General features: G+C 47.8%; 1 protein-coding gene across 1 annotated transcript in view; it reads right to left on the bottom strand.

Annotated features, from left to right (window-relative positions):
- The window catches only part of VEPH1 (ventricular zone expressed PH domain containing 1), a 1,092,144-nt gene that overhangs the window by 447,663 nt on the left and 624,263 nt on the right, over window positions 1–20,218 (bottom strand). The window contains exon 9 of the mRNA XM_086944228.1: window positions 16,534–16,673. Coding sequence (XP_086800354.1) covers window positions 16,534–16,673 — 140 coding nt within the window. The remainder of the gene's footprint in view (window positions 1–16,533; window positions 16,674–20,218) is intronic.

Below are 20,218 nucleotides of genomic sequence, written 5' to 3'. Positions count from 1 at the left end.
GCACCTAATTAAGAGGCCGGGCCGGGGCGTGCCCACCATTTAATTAAGGAAGAGGTCGTGGCGTGCGTGCACCAGCATGAAATTACTGAAGGGGCCCAGCCCAAGGTTAATTAATGAAGAGAAAAGGCTTGTGTCTCCATTGGGTAATGGGGCCCCTGGAGTGCGGCGCCCCCCCCCACAACGCAGGGGCTGCGGGGGCCTGTGTTACGCCCCTGCGCCAAATCCTGCCAGGGCCACGAACGGATCCTCGTCGTGGCGGCCCCTGGGGTTTGGCGGCCCTGTGCAGGTGCACAGTTTGCACATGCCTAGGACCGGCCCTGTTATGAGGACCAATACAGAGACAAAGGTCCCGAGAGCCTAACGACCTTGTATAGAAAGGTTGATGAGGGCGAGTGTGACGTGACGGACCTCCTCACGCGTACGCTTGAAGTTTTCCGCCACCTCACTGAACACTGGTTGGAAGCTAAAACTACGACTCCTGTAGCGACTAATACAATGATGCCTATAAGGGAGGCCGCTCCCTACTGGGTTCCCCCACGAGGTCTGGGAACGCACGATGATGTTAACCATCAAGATGCGAGAGGGAGGGTAGTTTATAACTGGGTCTACCAACCATGGGATCGACAAGATATCCTGAGGTTCCGAAAATCCCTGCCCGATTTACGGAAAAACCCCACTGCCTTTTACACTGAATTAGGTACAGCCTTAGGTTCAACGATTATGACCCTATCTGACATCGATTTGTTTTTCGGGTTATGTCTGCAAGCTGATGTGTGGAAGCAGATCCGGAAAGTCGACCACCTTGAGCTGTTCGGACATACCTGGTCACAACTTGATGGCATAGACAGACAACGAGAGCCTGGACAGAAACCTTTGAAATCCATTTTAGAACTCCCAGACAAGATCGTGCAGAAATTGAAAACCCTGATCCCATAGAAGAAAGTTGACTGGTCGATAGTAACGGCCTGCCGCCAAAAACCCCAGGAAGACGTATCAGAATACTTCTCCCGGTTTGAAACGGTGTTTTCCGATTACAGTGGCCAGGACATGAACACTGCAACCGGACATCATCTGTTTGTCCAGAACTATGTTAAAGGTCTGTCACAGGAGGTCTCTCAGAAACTATAGGCTAGCGAGAGTAGTTGGGCGGCCTCCAAGCCTGCGGCTATCCTCCAGATGGCCCAGTATTATAAGCATCAGAAGAACGAGAATGATAGGGCGACTGAGAAAAAAAAAAAGGACCTGAAGGAAAGGGTGATGATCGAGCAGTTGCAGGGGGTGACTATAGGAAGAGAGCAGTACAAGGGAAATTACCAGTCGAATGCTCCTGGAAACCCACCCCCTAAAGACCGTACACCTGCACCCTATGTTGGACGTAAAGACATTGACGAGAACCAGTGTGCATTCTGCAAAGGATTTGGCCATTGGAAATCTAAGTGTCCGGTCCTGTTAGAAATGAATAAGAATAGGGACACAAGAGATGTAGCGGGTGGGCCTAGAAATAGAGGACAGGGACGAGGATCCACGAATGACACCAATAACGACAGACCAGGCAGACCGAACACATTTGACCGTCCCCGACAGAACCAGTACCAGCAGTCTGACTGCGACGACACCCACAACTTCGCATAGGACTGCCAAGGGCAAGGGAGAGATCCAGTCGAGCTCTATGTTGACCAGCAAGGTCCTTATGTCACCGCTAAGGTCCTGGGTACGAAGTCTCCATTTTTGGTAGACACTGGCGCAACACGTAGTGCGTTATCTAAACGACTGATTCCAAGGGCACCCTTGTCTGGCTCACTTGTAAATTCAATAGGTTTCGATGGCACGCCCTCCACTAATCCCTTGTCCACACCGATCTCCTTTGACTTGGAAAATAACACCACTGACACAACGTTTTTGCTCTCATCCAACACCCCTGATGCCATTATGGGACTTGACTTACTGAAGCATTTCCGGGCTACTATTAGGTGTTCGCAAGACGGAGTTCGAGTCTTTTTGTACGATAACCCGACTCTGCTCAGACTTTGTCCCACCCGACGCATGTTTTCAGTCTCTGACACTGACTCGTCCCTACTTGACACTCTACCCCCATATCTGTGGGCCAAGACTGACTCAGACGTAGGACGCATGATGATCGACCCAGTGCACATAACTGTTCGACAGGACGCAATACTCCCAAAACTTCCACAATATCGGATATCGCCCGAGGGCGAGAAGGCATTGGTAAAGATTATCCAGTCCCTGATAGGTGCAGGAGTGGTAGAGGAAGTAGTTAGCAATGTTTGCAACAGCCCTATCCTACCCAATATAAAGAAGCAAGGTGAGGGAGATGAGAAAGCGTACCGCTTCATCATCGACCTACGAGAGGTCAACAAAGTAGTTGTACCTCAGTACCCTGTAGTCTCAGACATCACCACTATTCTGACTCTGATTCCTTCCACTGCCACCACCTTCACTGTCATTGATCTCAAGAACGCTTTCTTCTCTATTCCCATCCACCCGGACAGCCGATACCTCTTCGGCTTCACCCTAAAAGCCCGCTCATATAGATTCTGTCGAGCACCCCAAGGCTACACTGAAAGTCCCAGCATCTATAGCCAGGCCCTCAAGAGACAACTGGACGCAGTCCAGTTACCCGATGGAGTGGTGTTGATACAGTACATCGATGATATCCTTTTGGCGGCCGACACCACTCCACTTGCAGTCACAGCCACCATCCAACTCCTGCACTTCCTTGCGGAAAATGGCCACAAGGTCTCCAAGAAGAAGTTGCAATTCTGCCAACACCAGGTCACTTACCTAGGCCACCTCTTGTCCAAAGACGGGAGAAAGCTCACACCCGATCGGATTGAGACCATTCTAGAAACCCCTGTCCCTAAAACCCAGAAACAAGTCCGCTCCCTGCTAGGCCTCACCGCCTTCTGCCGACAGTGGTTGCCAAATTTCAGCCTCATTGTGAAACCACTGCTTTCCCTGCTGGCTAAAGATGTCCCCTTCCCGCTCCCTTGGACCCCTGAGTGCCAATCCTCCTTCAAAGAACTACGAGATGCCCTCTGCTCAGCCCCCGTCCTAAGAACCCCCGATTACACAAAGCCCTTCTCCCGCTACACTCAAGAAAGGGAGGAATGCGCTTTGTCCGTCTTGACCCAGTCCATTCGCCCAAAGCAACGCCCATGTGCCTACTTCTCTGCCAGAGCTTTGCCTGCCTGCCTTCGAGCTGTAGCTGCCGCTGCTATCTCTATCCGACAAAGTGAGGGGATCGTACTCTCGAACTCCCTCACGGTGTTAGTACCCCATGCGGTCGACACCCTCCTGAACCAGACTAAGACGCAACATCTGACTAGTGCACGACTGACTGGGTACGAACTGACTCTGCTTGCACCCCACATCACACTGAAAAGATACACCACGCTGAATCCGGCCACTTTGTTGCCCCTACCTGAGAACGACCCCAATGTGTCCCCTATACATGACTGTGTGACCCTCACAGACGAACAGACTAGGAGTAGGGTTGACCTCCGAGACACTGCCTTCCCAGACCCTGACGGAGAGCTATGGGTGGATGGCTCTTGCATCAAGCTCCCCGACGGCACCACCTCAGCTGCTCATGCAGTTACCACAGCCCGAACTGTAGTAGAGACAGCCCGCATCACACAACGATCTGCACAGGCAGCAGAACTGATTGCCCTCACACGAGCATGTATCCTAGCAGCAGGAACCACAGCAAACATTTACACCGACAGTCAGTATGCCTTCGGGGTGGTTCATCATTTTGGGCTCCTATGGAAGGAGAGGGGATTCCTGACCTCACACGGCACACCCATCTTACACGGAGATCTAGTCTCTGCTCTGACTGAAGCGGTCCTCCTTCCCAAGCAACTTGCAGTAATAAAATGCCAGGCACACAAAAAGGAGACGGACATCATTGGGCAGGGGAATGCACTGGCCGACATCACTGCCCGGACCACAGCCGAGAATAGGATGACGACACGCATGTATGTGACCAGGTCACAAGCAGAAAAATGGACGGACGCTAGGGAGACTATCAGAGACATCCAAATGGCCAGCTCACCACACGAATTGACTGAATGGGCAAGGGTGGGACTGAAGGACGATGAAGGCTGCTGGTGGACAAAAGATGCAAACAAATGGTTGCTACCCAATTCATACCTGATCCCCATACTGACCATGGCACACTCTCTTGCACACATAGGATCTGCCCCTATGGCTGAACTTGTCTCCAAAGATTGGCACAATGACAAGATCACAGACTCTGCTAAACGTCTGGTCCAACAATGTCTGATATGCCTGCAACACAACCCTGGGAAAGGAACTGTAGTACCCCGGGGAGGGTTTGGGGTTCCCAATCACCCATTTGAAGTCCTACAGATGGACTACATCCAACTAGAAAGATGCCAAGGCCTGAAATATGTACTTGTTGTCGTGTGCGCATTTAGCAAGTGGGTGGAAGCCTATCCAACTCGCGACAACACTGCCATTGCCACTGCAAAGGAACTACTGAAAGAATTCTTCCCTCGTTACGGCCTTTGTCGAATTTTGTGGAGCGACAATGGCCCCCACTTCGTAGCCGAAGTTATCCAACCCATCTTGAAGGGGTTGGGTGTAAAACAAAAATGTCATGCAGTCTTCCACCCCCAATCTGCTGGACTAGTTGAGCGACATAATGCCACACTGAAGCTCAAACTAGCTAAGATAGTGGCTACCACAGGACTGAAATGGCCAGACGCTCTCCCACTGGCATTGCTATCAATGCGTTCCACCCCCACCAAACACCATTTGACACCTTACGAGGTCGTTTTCGGCCGGCCCATGAGCGTCTGGTCTGCACCAAAACCAACTTCCATTCACGACGTCCCGGACGTCCTAATGTCTGATTATTTGTACAATCTGACTAAGACACTGTCTGTTATCCATCAACAGGTGCTGCATGCCATTCCTGATGCTTCCAGGGGCCCAGGACACGATATCCAACCCGGTGACTACGTTTTAATACGCAACTTCCAGCGTGCAAAGAGTCTGGAACCTCGGTGACGGGCCCCTGGCAAGTCTTGATCACCACCCGTACAGCTCTTCGAGTGGAAGGAAAACGGAACTGGCTGCATGCGCACCACTGCAAGAAGATCCCCTCAACCCTGACGACGACCGAAGACGTGGCCACCCAAGAAGAGCTCCTGAACAAAGATCGACCATCCCTGAGCTGTTACCCTGATAAAGAGACACTTGAACTGACAGAATTTCCCGATCCCACTGTGCCATCCAGAGAAGGGTATAACCTGCGACAAAAGGAGGGAGCTTCGGCTAAACAGACCACTGACTAAGTTACAATTCTCAGAGCGGTGGCCTAACACTACTAAGGCTGCCAGGAGAGAAGTCAAACGAAGTTTGTGGTTCTGCCCGCTACCGAGCCCCTTGAAGATGATGGAAGCGCCCGATATGAAGATGATGGAAGCCCCCGACACGAAGATGATGGAAGCAACCGGACATCCGAAGACTCACTACAGAAACCCAAAGACTGACAAAATACACAGCTCAAAGACTATTGCTCTCTTTATCGCCCTTCTCTTTTGCCTCCTCCTCATGACCACCCTCTGGATCGTGGAAGAGAGCGCACCAGCTCATAAGACATTTCTAACCACTGCACAGCCGACCACAATGAAAGAACACTACCTGGTCTCTCTTTCACCTCAACTCCGAGAAAGACGTAAGGAGTTTTGGAACAACTCCTTCGTGCAATTGATGCACCAGCACAATCTTGCCACCAATGCCACAAACTGCTGGATCTGTGGGTTGCTACCCCACGCCACTGGACATTCCATCCCCTTCATCCCTTCACCTTTCTCCATTCACGGTTCCTGCCTTGCTTGGCTGATCCTCTTACAAGAAAGCTACAGGGATAATGCCACTTCCAGCAGAACTATGGCACACTTTTTTCATGGGGTCTGGTAGAACAAAACAGGGAGAACTGCTGCACACTTTTGCCCTCTGACATCCAACGACTCTATTCATATGGACATCCCTGTCAAAGAACGGATTGAAATGCAGGTGTTCAACAACCCAACCAGACCCATCTTCTCCTACCTCCGGAAACGAACAGCTGCCACCCTGACCATGGCCCTATCTGTCTTCAATGTCTCAGGCCTTGTGTGCATCGAAGGACTTGGGACACAGCTGGTAGGCCAGAGCGCTTGCCGCATCACCAGAACTTTGGACTCAACTGATCCGCCCTCTTTTGTCACTTCTCCGAATATGTACTTTGTTTGTGGTACAAAAGCTTACACCTGGCTCCCCAAAGGCTGGGGGGGTACCTGTTACATTGCCTTCATTCTTCCTCCGACCTATGTGGCTCCAGCAAACCATCACCGACAAAAGCGAGCAAAAGACATTGAGCAAGCCGACTCCACCGGAGCACAGTTCCTGGACGCTCTGAAGGGACTTGTTCCACTCTGGGGTCCGATGGCGAACAGCCGTGCCATCCTACATTTGACCAAGGCAGTTGAAACGACAATGAATATTACAGCTGGCATCCTCACAAACAATACAGCCGAGCTTCAGGCAGTCCGCCTGGTGGCTCTTCAGAACCGCCTTGTTCTAGCGGATCGTGGAGGAGCATGCCGTATCATTGGGTCCAGCTGTTGCACCTACATACCGGACAATTCACCCTCAGTTTACAAAGCCATTGAACACCTCCACAGACTTTCCTCAGAAGTTCACCAGGAACAAGAAGAATGGTCGCTTGGGAGTTGGTTCTGGAGTACTGTAAAGAACTGGGGGTGGAGGTTGTTTATGATCATATTGATACCGATTGTCGTAATATGTGGATTCTGCCTGGGTATTCAATGCCTGCCGCCCCTGTGCTCACTTTGTGCAAACTGTATCTGCCCTAAGACTCTGGACTTTGAAACCGAACACATGAAAGCATTGTACGAAGTCGAAGTCCGAAATATAATGGGGATAGATATAGATTGACAAGCTGGCTAGATGTGTTGAAAAGGGAGGACTGTTAAAATCTAGTTTGCAACATCAACATTATTGGCGCCATCTTGTCCCTTTTCAGGCTCGTATGTGCGCGTAAGTAGCAGCCATTTTGAATGCCATGGCCTCTCTGCCCACTGCCGATAGCCAGCGCGTCTCTCTCTCCCTCTAAACCTCGCAAACATCCCCCCCTGCATGCTGACAGCCCCAGCTCTCACTTGCCTGGGCCATAAACCTCCCTTTCAGAGCGACCCTGCCTCAGATCCATATCCCGTACCCAGCCAACAACTCCCTCCATCCCTTTCATGATCATACATCCTTTTGATGAACCCCCCTTTCCTCTGTACCCGATTGTCCTGCTCGTTCCCAGGCCGCCACCTGGCCCTGCGGATGCAGTTTATTGCCCCCATACAGTAGGAAGCTTCTCTCTTCAAAGGGTCTACAACTGATCAAAAGCCCCCACCCCATGAGATCCGATCAACCGCACACATTTCGGGAACCAGCGGAATGTCCAGCTGCGCGACAGTCATCACCTACTGAGATCGAGGTGGGGACTTCTACTGTAACTGTGTGTGGGAACTGGTTTGGAGCGGGGATTCCAAGGATGTCTTTCCGTACTTATGGGATGCGTTTAACCACCTACGCAGATGACACCCAGCTTGTGCTGGCGGTGCATAAGAACGGCCCAGTGGTAGCAGCTAAGCTTCAGGAGGGGTTACTGGACATACAATCATGGATGCACAGGAACTGTTTGAAGCTTAATGCGGAGAAAACGGAGGTGATGACCTTTGGTAATATCTCTCCAGAGTGGTCCCCGACATGGTGGCCCAGTCAGATGGGCCCTCCTCCGGTTCCAGCCGCCAAGGTCAGGAATTTAGGAGTGATTTTTGATAGCAAGTTATCCTTTGGATATCATGTTAACAAGGTGGTCTCTGCGGCGTTCTTCATGCTGAAAAAGATAAAAAAACTTCTGCCGTATTTACCAGCATCAGCAGGAAAAACACTGATTACTACCTTAGTGTTTTCCAAGCTTGATTATGGAAATGCTCTCTTTTTCAACACGCATAAATGCATCCTGAACAAGCTTCAATCTGTCCAAAATATGGCAGCACGGATACTGCTCAACATACCCAGACGCCACTCCACTTCGGCAGCCATACGTCAGCTCCACTGGCTAAGAGTGGAGAGCAGGATCAAATTCAAAGCTTTGTGCATTGCCTATAAGGCCATCCATCAGACTGGACCGAAGTTCCTAAAGGAGGCATTTCAGGTGTACATTCCTAAAAAGAACCTACGATCAGCAGCAAGCTATCAACTGTCTGTACCCCGCACAAGAACGGCAACATGGGGTGACAGACGATTTTTGGTAGCAACTCCAATATTGTGGAACTCACTCCCCTTAGACATTAAAACTGCGCCAACCCTGATTAGCTTCCGCAAGGCTCTGAAGACCTGGCTCTTCAATCAATAATATTATTAATATTAACCATCTGGCAAAAAGAGCTTATAGCTTCTTTCTTATAATATCGTGTCCTGACCACTGTATCTTGGAGTATCTCATTGCGCCTAGACACCTCAGGGTAGTAGTGCGCATTAAAAATTCCATAAATAAATAAATAAATAAATAAATACTTCAAAGTGTTTGGAGGAATGAGCCACTGTAATAAAGACCATAAACCTGTGTATAAGAGGCCAGGCATCAGAGATGCGGTTAGAGCACCTCGAGAAGATACCCTGTTGTCTGATTTGATGTGTTCTGCTCTGTCGGAATAAACTCCTGTTTCCTGCCTTCCAGTCTCCAGCGCCTGCCTCTTTGTTTGATAATTTCGAGTGGTATGAGAGGCGGCGAACGCCGGGCAATACTTAAAGGTTCTTGGTCGAAATCGGCCCTACCTTTTAACAAACCTAAGCCTAGTACATGGGAAGGAGTAAGTGAGATTTAGTTTGAGTTAAATAGTTTCTGCTAAAAATCTATCCAAAAATTCTCGAAGGGTCTAATCAGCTCTGTACCTTGTTTATAGAATATAGGAGGTCTTGTATATCTCTTTCTCAGGACTCGATCTCCCAGTAACCCGCAAGGGTAGCTGGGAAACACCGGAGCTGGATTTCTCGGCAAGAAAAAAGACAGCGTCTCTCTCAGTGCGTCGGCTTCCTTCGGCACTCGCTACAGCAGGGCATCGGGCAAGTAGTCAGTCGATCTGCTCCGAACCACAGTGTGTTTTGCTAGGGCAGATGCTGGTATATTTATACCTGGAAGGTACCGAGTTTGACGTAAGGTTGGACATAATACGTCACTAAGAACTCGCAGTTCTTTTAGGACTCCAGGAGTTCTAGGACAAATCAATACAGAAGCAGGGGAAAGTCCCGGACTGCTGGAGGTTTGGTCTCTCCAAGAACTCGTTGTGATTTCTAGGAATCTGTGGAAGTAGCCATGCCGTATTTGGACTACATTAGGCTTTGTCTAAATATGGTTATGATTCTGATGCCTATATAAGGATATGATGAGTTATACCTATACAAGGGAATTAATCAGGAAAATTACACTAGAGCCCTAGATTCGTCTACAACATTCCCTGGCCACAGCTTGTCTGAGGTACAAAAGAGTTGTGTGAAAGCCTTTGTAAGTGTGCTGAGGCAGAGCATTTGTGATGTTCAATTGTAGTAAGTGATAGCTTGTCCCTCTTATCAACACCAATTCCCCCTTTGTCTCACTGTCTAGGAGTAACACGCAAAGACTAACAGACAGTTGCACCTAGTCAGGTGACCCAAGATACAGGCTGCAGTTACCTAATGGTTGGGACAAGAAATTGCCACCTTTCTAAAAGTGCCTTTTTCAGAATTTTGACTTAAAATCGGACTATACCTTTAAAGAGGGGTTCAAATTACAATCCTGTAGACACGAAACCCAACATTCATACCTGCTTCCAATTAAAAGTTATCACTTATTAAATGTAATAAGGCAATCGAAAGTTATCCTATGGGAGAGGTAGGCCTTGCAGTAGTGAAAACAAATGTAAGGTTTTCTCACTTCCTGGACATGTAAAAGTTTAAAGTACACATCCAACTTCTCAAATACACTGCACCCTGCCCTCTGGGCTGTTTAGGGCCTACCCAATGTTTGACGTATATGTATTTAAAAGGCTGGTTTGGACCTTTTGCCAAGTTGAAACTACACACAATGGAGGCCTGAGACATGTTTAAAGGTCTACTTAAGTGAGTGGCACAATCGGTGCTACAGACAACATTTAATTTACAGGCTCCTGATAAAGGTAGTATCACTTTACCAGGGACTTACAGGTAAATTAAGTATGCCAACTGCGCATAAGATAACTTTACCATGTTTAAAGGAGAAAGCACAAGCACTTTAGCACTGGTTAGCAGTGATAATGTGTGCAGAGTCCTAAGAGTCAACAAAAAAGGTTCATAAAAGAGTAGTGTGAAGGCAAAACGTTTAGGGATGACTCTGCAGACAGGGCCAAGTCTAGCAAGCAGTGATTGAGTATTGCTGCTTGTAGAATCACAACACTTACACTGCCAGTGCTCTTATATTTAGCATAAGGGTACTCATACCTGATCACCTTGCATTTACATTAATTGTTCTGCTATGGTCACTTGTAAGATTCCAGAGAAGTTAGTTAGCAGCTGTAGCATGTTAAACTCTGATGTAGGAGTAAGCAATACTATCTTCAGTCACGCATATCTCCTGAGGCTTTCAAAGCAATACCTACTTGGCTAATAGTTTAGCTGTAGGCAATTGAAACAGGCCAGAATTCAAGAACATGCCGTTCTCCCATACAGATTGCAAAAAGTGCAACTTTAATGACTGTCCACAAATGCTTATTAATATTGCTAACAGCTAATTACTTCAATAGATATGGTAAGTAGCAGAGCTACTTAGGGCCTGATTTTGATCGTGGTGGATGGGTTTCTCCATCACAATGGTGAAGGATATCCAGCCGAAATATAAATCCCATAGGATATAATGGAATTCATATTTTGGCCGATGGGATATCCGTCACCATTGTGACGGAGTAATCCTTCCGCCAAGATCTAAATCAGGCCCTTAGTCTGGATTTGAGGTAGCTCATGTTCCCATCTCGAGGGTACCAGGCCTTGCAATAAGGGCAGGACTGTTCCAGTAGGAACCAGGCCAGGGCTGATTTACACATGGCTGGTCACTATCTACAGTAGCATAGTGGGTGAAAAATAATGGACTAGAATGCAGCTCGAGAGGCTGCCATTGGCTGAGATTCACTCACGCATTCCCTACATCTCTTTATTGTTCGTTGTGGCAGCCTCAAAGCGCAAAGTAGATACAATCACCGAGTAAAATAGGTGTTGAGCTAGATGTCAGGACTTGGAAGGAAAAGTGTGAAGGAAAGCAGATAAAGGAAAAACAGTACACAGAAGCTCAGGGCCTGTGATTACTATGGGCTGAACCCAGATGGTAAGGAGCTATGTATAACTAGGCTGGCTAGAAATAGATGTCTGCCATCGTATCTGTCATTTCTGTGTGGATGAATCATGAGTCCTCTGCCAACAGTAAAGGAGCAACTAGTCTTCTCCCTAAACCCCACCATTAATGTATGCCTGCACACAACCAAGGCTGTGAAGTTACTCAAAAGACCATTCTCAAATATGCACGAAGAAAAAGACAATATCCTTTGTGTATTGCATATTTATGTTGTTAACAAGATGGAGATAGACTGCCTCCCTCAAGTGTGTTCTGTCTTAGAAAATGTACAGAAGGTCCTGAAAATTGCTTGACAAGCCTCTCCATTCTCTGCTGTCACTGATCATTATAACACTGCGCACACAAGGACCAGCAGGCAGATACACATGCATACACAAGCACCAGCAGGTAGATACACACGAACGCACCAGCTGGCAGATACACATGCACACTCAAGCAACAGCAGGCAGCTGCACATGCACACTCAAGCAACAGCAGGTAGATACACATGCACCTGCAAGCACCAGCCGGCAGAGACACATGCACACTCAAGCAACAGCAGGCAGATACACATGCACACACAAGCACCAGCAGGCAGATACACATGCACACTCAAGCAACAGAAGGTAGATACACATGCACACACAAGTACTAGCAGGCAGATAGACATGCATACACAAGCACCAGCAGGTAGATACACATGCACGCACCAGCTGGCAGATACACATGCACACTCAAGCAACAGCAGGCAGCTACACATGCACACTCAAGCAACAGCAGGCAGCTACACATGCACACTCAAGCAACAGCAGGTAGATACACATGCGCCTGCAAGCACCAGCCGGCAGAGACACATGCACACTCAAGCAACAGCAGGTAGGTACACATGCACACACAAGCACCTGCAGGCAGGTACACATGCACACTCAAGCAACAGCAGGTAGATACACATGCACACTCAAGCATCAACAGGCAGGTATGCATGCACACACAAGCACCAGCAGGCAAGTACATGCCGACAGACAAGCACCAGCAGGCAGCTACAGGTGCACACACACAAGTGTCACCAGGCATGCACACATGCACACACAACCACCAGCAGGCAGATACACATGCACATAAAAGCACCAGCAGACAGGTACACATGCACACACATGCACCAACAGCAAGGTACACATGCAGACACAAGCGTCAGCAGGCAGGTACACACCGATGCACAAGCACCAGCAGGCAGATGCCTACACAAGCGTCACCGGGCAGATACACATGCACACACAAGTCTCAGCAGGCAGGTATGCATGCACAAGCAAGCACCAGTAGGCAGGTACACATGAACACATGAACACCAGCAGGCAGGTACACATGCACACTCAAGCACCAGCAGGTAGATACACATGCAGACATAAGTACCAGCAGGCAGGTAGACATGCAAATACAAGCACCAGCATGCATATACCCATGCACAAACATGCACCAGCATGCAGGTACACACGCATGCATCATCAGGGCAGGTACATATGCACACACAAGTATTGTATTGTATTGTATTGTATTTATTGCTTATTAAGCGCAACTGTCACCCCCAAGGGTATCCTGGCGCTGAGACCGAACCGTGCATCTATTAAAACAGCTACATTACTCTGGGAAACAGGTAAGTTTTGAGGCTCTTTTTAAAAGTGAGCAGATCAGGGCAGCTCCTTAATGCCAGAGGGAGAGTGTTCCACAGCGTGGCAGCCGCAAAACTGAAAGCGCGACCACCCATTCTCGTTCTATTAATTTTAGGGACTTTTACCAAGAACGCCGAAGATGATCTTAGAGGTCTGGCTGCCTGATACCAGAGGAAGAGAGTCTGAAGAGGTATTGGTCCCAGTCCATGCAGGGCCCTAAAGACAAGGCAGAGAGCCTTAAACGCAATTCTCTGCTGGACTGGAAGCCAATGTAGATCGGCCAAAGCTGCCGATGAAGAGGCGGACCGTGGTCGGGACAAGGCCAGTTTAGCGGCCATATTCTGTATCCTTTGGAGCTTTAGGATCAGAATCTTCGGGGCACCCAAAAGTAGTGCGTTACAGTAGTCAATCCTACTGAGAATGGAACTACGCAAGCGTCAACAGGCAGTTACATATGCACACACAAGCGTCAACAAGCAGGGCATATGCACACACAAGCATCAACAGGCAGGTATGCATGCACACACAAGCACCAGCAGGCAGGTACAAGCCGACAGACAAGCACCAGCAGGCAGGTGCATACACAAGTGTCACCAGGCATGCACACATGCACACACGACCACCAGCAGGCAAATACACATGTACACAAAAGTACCAGCTGAGAGGTACGCATGCACACACAAGCACCAGTAGGCAGGTACACATGCACACATAAGCACCAGCACGCAGGTACACGTACACACCCAATCAACAGCAGGTAGACCACATGCAGACACAAGTGCCAGCAGGCAGGTAGACATGCAAACACAAGCACCAGCATGTATGTATGTATGTATGTATGTATAGGCATTTATATAGCGCACTACTTACCCGTAGGGTCCCAAGGCGCTTCGACCGCTGCGAAACCCTTCCTGGCTTCCCTGAGAGATGGTCCCTTAATGGGTATCTCCAGGGTGAGACCAGGCATCCCCGGCGGTCTGGTGGGGCCGTTAGTGAAGATGAGGCAAGCTAATGCCCAGAGTTGCCGAGTGTGATCGCTGATCAGAGTGGGCACCGAGGCGAGAGAATTATCGAGTCCGCTGACCCTGGTCCAGAAACCTGCCGCGCCGGGAATCGAACCCTGGTCCCGGGCCGTCCTCTGCTCTCGGGTCTGCCGCCTCTAACCAGTGAGCCACACTACTTCACTAAGCATGCATGTACCCATGCACAAACACACACCAGCATGCAGGTAAACATGCACACGCAAGCATCATCAGGCAGGTACATATGCACACACAAGCGTCAACAGGCAGGTACATATGCACACACAAGCATCATCAGGCAGGTTCATATGCACACATAAGCGTTAGCAGGCCGGTATGCATGCACACACAAGCACCAGCAGGCAGGTACACACTGACACACAAGCACCAGCAGGCGGCTACACTAAACACATACAAGCACCAACAGGCAGGTACACATGCACACACAAGCACCAGCAGGCAGGCATGCATGCACACCCAAGCACTAGCAGGCAGGTACTAACGCAGACACAAGCACCAGCTTGCAGGTACACAAGCACCAGCAGGCAGGCACACATGAAATGAAATGAAAAGGGCATTTGTAGAGCGCATGGCTACCAGAAGGCCTCCCAGCGCTAGGCATGACTAGTGAACAGATGGAACAGAATAATTTAGGGGAACAGAAGGGTTTATGTTGTTTCCGGAAGGCACACAAAAGCAAAAGCAGGCAGATACATATGCACACACAAGCACTCGCCGGCAGGTACACACGCATACAAAAGCACCAGCAGGTAGGAACACATGCACACTCAAGCATCAACAGGCAGATACATATGCACACACAAGCATCAGCAGGCAGGTACACACTGATGCACAAGCACCTTCAGGCAGATACACATGCACACAAAAGTGTCACCGGGTAGGTACACATGAACACTCAACCACCAGCAGGCAGGTCTATGCATGCACACACAAGTTCCAGCAGGCAGGTACACATGCACCAGCATGCAGGTACACATGCACACATAAGCGCCAGCAGGCAGAGACACATGCACACGCAAGCACCAGCAGGCGGCTACACTAACCAACACACAAGCACCAGCAGACAGGTATGCATGCACACCCAAGCACTAGCAAGCAGGTACATACACAGACACAAGCACCAGCATGCAGGTACACATGCACACCCAAGGACCAGCAGGCAGATATACACGCAGGTACAAGCAACTGCATTCAGTCACGCAAGCACCAGCAAGCAGGCACGCATACACACACAAGCACAAGCAGGCAAATACACTAGCACACACAAACACCATCAGCTAGGTATACATGCACACACAAGCATCAGCAGGCAGGTACACACTGACGGACAAGCACCATCAGGTAGATACACATGCACACAAAAGTGTCTCCGAGCAGGTATACATGCACACACAAGCACCAGCATGCAGGTACACATGCACACATAAGCGCCATCAGGCAGATACACATGCACACACAAGCACCAGCAGTCATGTATACATGCACACTCAAGCACCAGCAGGCACATACAAATGCACACACGAGAACCAGCAGGCAAATACACATGAACACACAATCATCAATAGGCAGAGACACATGCACACACAAGCAACAGCAGGCATCTACCCAATGCACACACAAGCACAAGCAGGGAGATGCACTTGCCCACATAAGCAGCACCAGGCAGATACACATGCATACACAAGGACATGCTCATTCATGAATCCTCACTTACACCTACTCACTCACACACAAATGTACACCTTGGCATGCGCAAATCTTGACCCCTGGCTGAACCCTTACTGACCCCATCCTCACTTATTCTGCTGGACCACCACAGGGAATTCTGGCTCAATCAACAATTAAATCTCCAGACCTCTTCTCGCCATCCTTTTGCCCCGAAGGAGGGTGAATCTTAAGGTGGAGGGTGTGGGATGTAGCCCTGAAAAAGCCCCAATGCAGCGCTATTCCTCAGTACGTTGCAGGAAGTAGACCCCTCCTGGTTGCAGTACTTTGTTCCTGAACCCTATTGGTGCTGAACGCTGACAAAGAGGAGGACAGCGGAGTCACTTGCCACCTGACCCAGATGTAAGCTTTATGAATATAAAAAATGATTTGTTTTCCAGATGGATGCATGTTTCAGCCGAGGAAGCTCAACATTGGATTTTGAAAAGTATCCAAATGAATTATTTCGTTATACTGTTATTTTAGACTTGGCATTGATGCTTATAATAATAGGAATATGAAAAAAATGCCTCTCCCCCTTACAATTTAAATATCTAATTTATGCACACAGATTTTTGGGGGAACTTTATAGTTAAGGTGCAACATAGTTTTACGTTAAAATGTACATTCATATAAAAATTCCAGTTCTTGCAATGGTGACTTTACACACCTGTTGGAAGAGGAACATGATGTGGATCCACAGCTGAGGGTGTCTGCTGATGAGCGTAAAGCTGGATTTACTGTATAGGCAGTAATGCCCCTTCATGGAGCAGCTGAAGAACAACTTTGCCACGCAACTTCTGAGGGAATCTGGAAACAAATATACAGAAAATAGGTTTACTGCCTTTGATCTGGAGAAGGCAAACACTACAATTTAAGATGCAAATCAATTATGAATAAAAGTTAGTCCTTGTTTTTAAAACGACGTGCAATTTCATAATATTGCACACAAATAATAATTCCCTTTACTTAGTATGGTGGTAACGATTATCAATGTATATAATGATTAATATGTATGTAGGTATGAGTGGCTGTTACTTATTCTTGTTGTTCTCCTGGATTACTTCTGGAAGTCATCAGTAACTCAGGATGCATGTCACAGCAAAATCTTTGTGAATCTGGCCGAAAATATCTAGGAGATAGCCAGAACCCACCTCAGAGGGCCACAGAGCAAGCATGCGGTAGTGGTACCAACTGTGGGGGTTGTGACAGTTTACTTCTGCTTTCACGGTGCCTGACTTACTATGGTTCAGAAAAGGGGGTGGTGATGAACAGAGTGTCTGAATTAAGCAGACCACTCTTACCCAGTCCAAAGATCAGGGCTTGATCCATCACCGTTATTTATCTCACTGCACCATCCCAGTTCAGAACCTGGCTATATGCAAATCAGTCTGTCCCTGGCCCAGTGCATCATGGGAACAGGGCAGACTAAACTACCAAGCCAATTCTTCACCAGAAAGGAGACAAGCTACCGGGGACCGGTTTCTGGCATTTCAGCCGTCTTCGGCCCAGCTTGCTTGAATCCTGATGGTGCAGTGAGAAAGGGACTCATGTCTGAGTATACCCTGCCACACCTATAGTGGCCAAAAACGATCCAGAAAAGGGGGTGGTGATGAACAGAGTGTCTGAATTAAGCAGACCACTCTTACCCAGTCCAAAGATCAGGGCTTGATCCATCACCGTTATTTATCTCACTGCACCATCCCAGTTCAGAACCTGGCTATATGCAAATCAGTCTGTCCCTGGCCCAGTGCATCATGGGAACAGGGCAGACTAAACTACCAAGCCAATTCTTCACCAGAAAGGAGACAAGCTACCGGGGACCGGTTTCTGGAATTTCAGCCGTCATCGTCCCGGCTTGCTTGAATACTGATGGTGCAGTGAGAAAGGGACTCATGTCTGAGTATACCCTGCCACACCTATAGTGGCCAAAAACGATTCAGAAAAGGGGATGGTGATGAACAGAGTGTCTGAATTAAGCAGACCACTCTTACCCAGTCCAAAGATCAGGACTTGATCCATCGCCGTTATTTATCTCACTGCACCATCCCAGTTCAGAACCTGGCTATATGCAAATCAGTCTGTCCCTGGCCCAGTGCATCATGGGAACAGGGCAGACTCAGGTGTGGCACATGCTCTTCCCCATGCAACTAAGTCTGATTTTGCAGGGCTACGCACTAAGTTTGTGCAAGTCCCTGGGAAGCCTGATGGCCTATAACAGTTTTACATGACCTGATAGCAGCTGCCGAGGGCAGAAGGTCTGGGCGTGTTTTCACAGGCTTTCCTACAAGCTGTTGGACTGCAACCTATTGCACCCTTTTCCTAATGATTGCAGCGGGAGACCACAGTTTCCGTGTACTTAGGTACAGTCATATCACTGTACCTAAGTCACATTTTTATAAGTGAGCTGAAATCAATGGACTGCTTCTGATACTGTGCATTCATTTAACTGTAACTACTAAACATTGACCAGACTGCTAGAAGGCCTGAGCTACTCTAAGTTTTCCTTTAAGAAGTGTACTGTTGATGTCTAGGTCGTTTCACATCTCTCTTTCTATCAGGCGTCTTATCATCTTTGTTAGTTGGAAGAATAAATTATTATTTTGGCTTTGGGAAAATAATTGATTAGAAAGTTTATTGGAGCTTTGCCATGATTGGACTGTGTGTGGATATGGGCTGGACTTCAGATACTCTCAAGGCTGTGCAGCGGTGTATTTCTTGGTTTTGTGAAGAGAACTTAGGGAGTCTACCTGCTCCCAGAAGAAAGTGTGTCCTGATTCACCTTTTCGGAGGTATTTGGTGTTTGAAATTCTGGAAAATGTTTATTGATATAATTGTGGACTCTTAAGATAGTTTACAGATCCTGTCCTGAATTTGCTGAGGGAATACCTTTCCCTAACTCTGCTACTGGAGACCCCATATTCCTAAATTCTTGAGTTGGACTCGTGAATGTTTTCTGATTTTTTTCCCTGAACCTTAATTTGGTTCATCTGATGTCAACACCTTCCTCTTGTAATTTCCCTTTGCCACTTCTGATGCTTATTTCACTTAGGGACGTTCCTTTATGTAACCTAAATATTATCTGCTTTGCATCTTGTAATTGATTTGCCTTTTCATCTATGTAGCATACAATGTCAGATTGTACAACCAAATGGATATATACATGTTTTACTGAGTAATTTAAGCTTGCAATTTTGATTCATTTGCTAATAAACCCTCGTGGTTTGGAACCATCTACTCTGTAGTTCTTGTGGGGTCAAATTGGTTTCAACTTAATTTGATTTGTGTTGCTGATAGTAGCTCTTTACATACAATTTCAGTCAGTAATCATAGGTCCACACGACCAGTGGCACAACTTGTTTGATTTTTTTTTACGGGTTTATGAGTTTATTACACGGTGAAGTCACACAACCACATCATATAATAAGCCGATTTCCTCACATGCAGTTTATAGTATGTTCGAGGCTGACTGTAATTATGGCACAGGCCATGCAGTGAGTTATACTCTGCTCTGCATGGCCACCAATGCTGATTCACAACTTGTTTGATGACTACACCAGAACCTCCAGGTATAAGAAAGTGCCCCGGATCACGTGACAGCGCATTGCGTTGTCTTTTAGGCAAGACCTATTAAATTGTTTGGAATACATTGTCATCCAATCCTTGGTCTCTGTGCAGCGGGATCAGAGGAATGATCAAGTATCCAAGTTGCAACTGTGATTCTATGCAAATGTGTTTAAAAGAGATAAACAGTGGTCAAAATATTGACAAGGTGTCAATAAAAGAAAATGCATGGCTTGTAGGTGAGTGGACGTGTAGCGTGTTTGGGGTGGTGAAATGAAGGAGATACAAGGAAGTACATATAGGTCAAAGTGTAAAGATAGTGCTGGAAATCTATATGTATGCCTTTTTCATTTATTGTTTGGGGGATTGCATGATGCAAGCAAGAAAGTTAAACCTGTCTTGAGACCAGACCTAAAAACATTAACATATACAAATGGCAATGTATTCATAATTCATGAAGTGACTAGCTCCTCATGCCAGTGTGTCTGTTGCATCCCACCACACCTCTGGATTGTTGATATCTAGCCATGTCTGTCAGCTGTGATAGATTGAGGACCTTCGAACTGTCTTACCTTTCACTCATACAATGATTCCCCACAAAATACAAATATATTATGCAAACTGATATCCATGATCTAGCATCAGGTAGAGTATTATTTTGAAATTCGCTGACACTGGCATTTCGTTGTGACCTCACTGTTACTCTCCTTACATCCCAACACCCTCCCTTTCCTCGGTTACTCTGAAGCGGGCTCTTTTCTCTCTTCTTGTGTTTATTGGTTCTCCTAGCT

Source organism: Lissotriton vulgaris, chromosome 11, assembly GCF_964263255.1.
Source record: "Lissotriton vulgaris chromosome 11, aLisVul1.2, whole genome shotgun sequence".
Taxonomy (NCBI): domain Eukaryota; kingdom Metazoa; phylum Chordata; class Amphibia; order Caudata; family Salamandridae; genus Lissotriton; species Lissotriton vulgaris.
This window is presented reverse-complemented; position numbering and strand designations above follow the sequence as displayed.